At 34.2% G+C, this 7,833-nt stretch overlaps 2 protein-coding genes across 2 annotated transcripts; one reads left to right on the forward strand and one right to left on the reverse strand.

The window, feature by feature from the left end:
• Positions 1 to 694: 694 nt before the first annotated feature.
• Positions 695 to 3,742, forward strand: wrky1 (putative WRKY transcription factor; the record flags this gene model as incomplete). The annotated part of the gene is made up of 1 exon (XM_004361199.1): positions 695 to 3,742. One exon carries the CDS (start codon positions 695 to 697, stop codon positions 3,740 to 3,742), a length of 3,048 nt encoding a protein of 1,015 aa, XP_004361256.1.
• A 92-nt stretch (positions 3,743 to 3,834) lies between these two features.
• Positions 3,835 to 7,336, reverse strand: DFA_05538 (ubiquitin activating enzyme E1; the record flags this gene model as incomplete). Its single annotated transcript, XM_004361200.1, has 5 exons — positions 3,835 to 4,216; positions 4,283 to 4,992; positions 5,067 to 6,260; positions 6,346 to 6,930; positions 7,004 to 7,336. The coding sequence occupies 5 exons, from the start codon at positions 7,334 to 7,336 to the stop codon at positions 3,835 to 3,837; spliced, it is 3,204 nt and encodes a 1,067-aa protein (XP_004361257.1).
• Between the last annotated feature and the right edge of the window lie 497 nt (positions 7,337 to 7,833).

Raw genomic sequence — 7,833 nt, forward strand, 5'->3', positions numbered from 1 at the left:
GCCACCGCGCCCCCCAATAAATATTGTGAAAAATTGAATCTTGTTTGTTCAAACGAACAGGTTTACAAAGAACATCCCCTCATGCGATAGTTATCGGGTTATATGATTGGACAGCACTATTGTTTCTTGTTTCTTGTTCCTCACTCCTTTGCAGGAGGCATGCCGTCATCATCATCTATGTTGCATTCTATTGATTGGTACCACCAGTCGAGTAATAACTAACTTGAAACTTTTTCTTTTTTATAGAATCATCATTATATTTAACTCCGAGTATCCCCTCCTCTCTTCCTCCCTTCTCTTCCTCCCTCCTCTTTCTCCTCTCTGTAGTTTGTGTGTGTGTGTGTGCGCGTGTGTGGATGTTACAGGTGGCTAGTGATAGTTAGCAAAAACTTGGGAATCTACAACCCTCTGCCTGACCATCCATAAGTCCGACCGTCTAAACCACAGAGATTTTTTTTTCGATATCCGGATCCACCCTTGATCTCCCCATGACCGCACCGGTTACAAGACAACAAACCCAATATACCTAAACTACTACTACTACTGCAGTGCAACACTACCATTACAAATACAGAACAATACATATACGCACAAACGAACCATTGTGTGTGTTTGTTGTGTGTGTGTTAAGACGACATCATAATCAAAAGCCCTTGGTTGGTTAACGACAACAACAACAAGATAATATAATATAATGGGAAATGTTCAGTCTTCATCAACAGATGGCCAATCCCTAACACCATCAGGTGATGACAATCAGAATCAAAATCAAAATCATAACCAGAATAATAATAATAATAATAATAATAATCAAAGAGATAACTCCAGATATAATTCAGACATTAATAATAATAATAATAATATAGATCATAATAATAATAATAATAATAATAATAATAATAATAATAATAATAATAATAATACTACGAGTACAACATCAACTACTAGTACAAAATCCAAAACATCGCCATCACCGCCAAATCCAGATAGTTCCGACAAGCCAACATTATCAACATTGTCACATGAAAAGTTGAAAAGACTTTTTTTGGAGACAGAGGCAACAGACAGCAGTAAAACAAACGACGGGTCAATCGTTTTTTTTCACAAGGTCGCCAATCAATCCATGTCACCGGACAAACAAAGCAACCACAAGTTGTTTTCCTCGAGTAGTACTTCAAGCACGAGCCTAAGTTTTCAATTTTCCAATGAATTTAAAAGGAAATCCAACTCTTCCAGCCACAATGACCTTGAATCGCTCATGTACCAGTCTGGGAGATCGCCGTCCATGCCGAGTAGCTTTCAAATGTCACCAGGATCGTCGTCGTCGTCGTCTGCCCTCAAAAACAAGACACTTGCAGAGTACTATATGGAAAACGATTCTTTCTCTGACGATGAGTTTGATAGTGACGGGGAATTCATTGACGACGATGAAGACGATGACGACGATGACGATTATGAAGGACCGGTCGATTCATACAAGTACAACCAGGCCAACAACAACCATCACCACCATGGCAGTAGTCTCAAAGATTTGCTATCCGACCAAGACGATGATGACCTAGACTCTAACAACATTAATAATATCAAGAAACAAAGAGCCGATGACAACAACGGTCATAAAGGCATCCACCATCTACAATATCATCATCCACATCCTTCTTCTCCTCTTCCTCCTCCTGGATCACCCTCCTCACATTACCTATCATATGATATACCACATTCACCTCAACAACAACACCATAATCACACTCATCATCCTCACCACCAAAACAAACAACATCATCACCTCAACCATCACTTCTTTGGGATGGAACTTGACAATAATGTCACCTCTAATCATATATCCCGATCACCTTCTTCACCACTCGAGACATTTGGTCAACCACAACAGCATCATATTCAAAACCACCATATTTCAAAACCCACGCCTATTCAACCAAAATTCGATCCATCATCTTCCAACAATCATTCACCATTTAGTTCTCCAAGTCACCGATCCTCTCCCATCACTACATTAATCGCGACCTCTTCTTCTAACTCTTCAAAACCACCGCAACAACAACAACAATCACTCAAACAATCCACTTCACCAATCCCAACCACCACCACATCACCTACCATTAGTCGGATTTCGACGACTAATTCGGCACCATCTCCCTCATCTTTTCCACTATTTATTCGACCAAACCAAAATCCAAATGGTAAAGGACCTTCCATTTCATCTATTATTTCAAATAATAATAATAATAATAATAATAGCAATAATAATAACAACCCTTCATCCTCTTCCACCTCCTCAACAACTATACCTCAACCTCAACCATTACAATTATCTTTAAATATTACAAATTACCAATATCCAAATAATAATAGTAATAATAATAATAATAATTTAAATACACAGAATAATAATAATAATAATAACAATAATAATAACACCTCAAATAATAACTCCTCTAATAATAATAATAATAATAATAACAACTCTAGTCCAAGACAACCTTCTCAACCAACAATTTCAACAACAACAACATCAACGACAACAACTAATTCAAATGGTAAAAGATTAAACACTCCATTGATTATTGCTGCCGATGGATACCAATGGAGAAAATATGGACAAAAAAATGTCAAAGGTACACAATTTCCAAGATCATATTACAAGTGTACTGTCCCTGGATGTACTGTTAAAAAACAAGTTGAAAAGTTATCTGAAACCGATGAAACAAAGAATAGAGTCGTTTACAAGGGTACGCATAATCATGATTCACCGCAAACCACCCGAGTCAATGCAACAGATCAAACTTCATTCAGAAATAGTGTCTTGTCATATGAATCTTACAAAACCACCACCACTACAATCCTCACCTATCCAAATGAAAATGTAGATCAACCACCACAACAACAAGAAGAACAGCAACAACAACAAGAGGAAGAACCAATGCACCAAAAGCAAGAAAATGTTGATCATGATGTATATGACCATGATCAACATCAAAATGTACATAAAGAAGAAGCCAGAGACGCAAATCTATCCTCCATTATAAACAATGATAGCCAACCATCATCTCCACAACAACAACAACAACATCACCATCATTATCACCATCAACAAGAGCACCAAGAACACCACCACCAAGAACAACAACACCACCAGGAGCAACACCAAGAACAACAACAACACCATCACCATCATCAGGATATTGTTGTGAATGATAATGAATCTATTCCCGACCAAGAAGAACAACAATCTACCCATCATGATGATCATTCAACTTCCTTGGTTGCAGTCACAGATCAAGAAAATACAACCAGTTATCCAATTCCAACCACTTCTACAAATATTGTTTTATATAATAATAATAACAACAATAATAACTCCTCAGCTAATAATAATAGTAATAATAATAATAACAACTCCTCAGCTAATAATAATAATAATAATAGTAATTCAGTTCAAATTCAAATACCAAAATTAGTTATTGAAACCAATCAAACTTCAATTGATCACTTGGACGATGGGTTTAATTGGAGAAAATATGGACAAAAAGCAGTAAAAGGTACACATTTCCCAAAAAGTTATTTTAAATGTGCAGAACCAGGATGCTCTGTAAAGAAACAAGTTTTGCAGCAAAGTGAAAATAGTTTTCTTAGTACCTACAATGGAAATCATAACCATGACCCTCCATCTACTGAAAATGATTCTGTTCGAAAGAGAAAGCGTCAACAACAGCATCAATAAATAGTAAACTGTATACAAAATGTTTGGAAAGACAAAAAAAAAAAAGAATAAAGTTGATTGATTACCAAACAAACAAATTTATTGGTTTTTTTCTAATCTCTAATTCTAAAACGGATTGTTGGAATTTCGATATCATTGGCTTCCAAATCTAGTGTTTCACATGATACATCAACATTGACATAGTCGGAATCTATTGGAAAAGGTTTACCGTACAATGTAGTCAATTTCATTGGTAATCTTTCAAGTTTTCTCTTTTCTGGTATGAACTGAGCATAAAGCAAAGTGATATTAAAAGATACCATTAATACATTGACACGATATTTCTTGTAGATAAAATCCAGTAGTTGTTGTAGAGTCATTAAAGGTTGATTGATTTCAATGAATGACCAACAAGATACTGTTTTGCTTGCATCATAAAAAGTTTGAACGGGTAAATCATAACTTATAATATCATTGTGTGCAAAGTTATAGAACCTAAAAAAAAAAGGTGATAATTGATTAGTATGATAACATTTACAGACTATTGATATTATTACTTACCTATTCTTTAATAATAGACATGATGGAGTTTTAATTGATTCCAAGAATGAAATGGCCGTCAATGAACCACAAATGACATTGGTTCCTATGAGGGATTGAGGTGCATCACAAACTCTTTTTTCATACTGATAGGTGTTGTTGTCATATTGCTCGTTTGGATCAAGATTCAACAATTCAAGTTTTAAATCTTTGATAATGTTGGCCAATCGGAGGGCATGACCATTTCTCGGGTTGATAGAGAGTTTGATAAACTTTATGGCGTTTTTTACCAACTCGAATGGTAGAGGTTCATTAGCAGGGGCAGTAACAAGGTCGTATGAAACACCACCGTCGGTATCAGACTGATTACCTTGTTGTTGTTGTTGTTGTTGTTGGAGGTAGAGTCTAATAGATTCAAACGATCTGTCTGGCCCTATTTCATCACTATGATTGACATTAAAAATATGAGCCCTCATATGTGATGCGTGAAAGACAAACTCTACATGTTGTTTGTTGTCTGGATTAAACTCGATTGGTGTGGGATACCTAAGGGGACACGACCAAAAATATGATACTCGGTGAGTGTTGACTTGATCTTTTGGAAAGCTATCCAAAGTTGATCTGATTTCATTATAGAATTTGTATTTAAACTTTTGTACTGCCCAATTTACGCATTGACGGAATGTTTTTTGATAAATAACAACCATTGTTCTATAATTTGGTAAATTATTCTAAATATAAATATGATTACAAAATGTCAATATCGAGTCTATGATTTTCTTTCTTTCTTTTTTTTGTCTCTTACTTTTTCTTTTAGGCAAGTGTTATAATTTACAATATCATCATGAAACAGTGATCTATAGATTGATGAACAATGGTGAGCAATACAAGAGACGGATAATGAATGATAGTTGTGACAGGAATGGTTTGCCCTTCTACATGTTGCCAATTCATAGGCACTATAGTGGGGAACGGTAACGAGATTGTGAGAACCAGAAGTAGAGGATCCACAATCGATAAACACAGTGTCACAATGTTTTTCGAGGGAACTACTAAATTCTTGTAGTCTTTCTGTCGATGTTGTCACAAGATAGTCTATTCCTTCAAACAACTTTTTGGGAATATATGGTTGTTTGGGTTTGGCAATGACATTTTGGTTGTGCCAAAAGATATTGGCCATGTCTGGAGACAACCTAGTACGAAAGATGTCAGATATGGTGGCAGCAAGTGGTGATCCGATATTTACATGGTCTTGTTCCTTGCCAAGTAGATAGTATTTTGTGATGTTTGATTTTTGGACACGACCCTTGTCAATTATGTGAATACTACCTTCGGGTCCTTGTCCAACACCCAAGAGCAGAAGATTTTTTAAAGTCTCGGATGCATTACCATGTATTCCCAAGATGGCTACTGCCAAAGATCTTAAATATTGGAATCCACTCCATCCAACCAATGAAACTAAATCTGAAAATCCTCTTAAACTAGCTATTTCTTCAATTGGAGGTGGTGAGGATAAAACTAACTGGTTATTTGATATGTTGTAGGGTTGTAATAGTGAGGACTGATCAACATAAAGAAACTGGTTGATTGGAATGAACAGTCCTGTGGTAGCTTTGATAATCTCTTGAGATGCCAATCCTCCAATCAAAGATTCTATTGGAACTAATCTATATGTATTTACAAATGACAGCTTTCTAACAGTGTCTAATAGATTTGTTTTTAAAATATCCAAATACTTTTCATCACTACTCGTCGTCTGTGATGAGAGAATCGATGGATATCTTTCAATAAAAGATAAACAAATGGTAACCATATCATTTGAATCTTGTAAATCCCATTGTCCAGGGTATCGACCATACATCTTGGTGTATTCCTCCAACACTCTAAATGATAAATGAGTTATCAACCCATCTCCACTATAATCAACCATATTTAAAAGTTTTAAATTTTCATTATTATTGCCTGATTCAATTTCCTTATCAATTTGATAAAGTGATTTCTAAAATTAAATTAAAAATAAAAAACAATCATTTAGTATTCAATTATTTGAAGTATCCACTTATTGTTTAATATTTAATATTTACACTAGTAATAGAAGTACCAGGATTATAGATTCTAAAAAAACCAAAATTTAATGGATCATATTGACCGGCAGTGATATCAATATTGAGAGTTATGAATTCATTCTTGCAATGGTCAACCTGAAATACTTGGTCGTGGAGAAACTCTAGGCCTTTCATATTATAAAACTTGAGATAGGTTCCTTTATCAACGGTGGCATCTCTTTCGACGAGATAGTTGTAAAACTCAAACTGTGCTTTTGGAGGATCGATTTCGAGTTGAGTGACCGATGCAATGTGAAATGTACAAGGGTCAAGTGCATTGTCCTTGTAGACTAGATAAGGTTTCTCAACACTACCAAAATCACTAAACACTCTACCATAGACACCCTTTGAATCGGCAACAATACACGGTATCCCAAGAGAATGATATTTTGTATCAATCCTCTTTTGTATGTCAATTGTTTGATTAATAATAACCACACAACTATAATTATCTTGATCGTCCAATAATTGATCAATACTCTCCAATTTAATAGGGTTGGCATTTATATTTCTGTTGATTGAATTTAAATGATACAAAATATCTTTTTCATTCTTTGCTCCAAACTTTAAAGAGTGAAAAGATGATGATTAATAACTATATATATATATCAACAGGCAAACATTATAATGTACATACAATATTATTATCGTAAATAGTAGTAGTAGTAGTAGTATTTGTGAGTTGTGAAAGAGATGGTGATATTTGTTTGATGACAATTGAACCAACACCTTGTAGTTGTATGTTTTTTAATATCTCTATAGTCAGTGCATCTTGAATGCTTGCTATCATTAGTATTTGAGATGATGCAACCTTTTCAAAACCATCTATACCAATCAAAAACTTTAATTGTTTAAAGTACAAATCATCATCAATATCATCATTATCGTTGTCAATCAAACAACTATTACAATGATGATATTGATTTTGATTATTATTATTATTATTATTATTATTGTTATTACTATACATTATTATTTATTATTACAATATTATTTGATTTATATAAAGATTACATGTCAATGATAGAGTATACTCTTTTATTTATACTCTAGCAAATCTTGTTCTTGAATCTTTCAACATTATGTTGTGACACGACCTGAGTCAACAATTATTATCACTTTTTTAAATGAATATTTATTTTCTTTGGGGGTTTTGAAAATTTTTGGTTGGGAGTACCGCCTCAGAATCTATTTATTTGTAAAACTTATTTCTCTCTATGGTCTTCTTTATTTTTAATTATTCTTTTACCAATCGATAGATCTTTTCATTATCTATCAAATGGTTGACAAAAAAATTTGCGAGAGGTTCACCCTTCTAAAAAGTACTTTCCGTAAAGTCGCCATTAGCCATGGGCTAAGATGAGGTCTAGAAAGCATTGTTTGGAAAAACAAATGATATAAACAGAAAGAGTACAAAAAGTTGTATCTATTGGTGATATTGGATCGTCGTTTCAAAGATTATTCAAA

Source organism: Cavenderia fasciculata, assembly GCF_000203815.1.
Source record: "Cavenderia fasciculata unplaced genomic scaffold Scf_Dfasci-G-o-80e12.f1-5, whole genome shotgun sequence".
In the NCBI taxonomy this organism is placed as follows: Eukaryota; Evosea; class Eumycetozoa; order Acytosteliales; family Cavenderiaceae; genus Cavenderia; species Cavenderia fasciculata.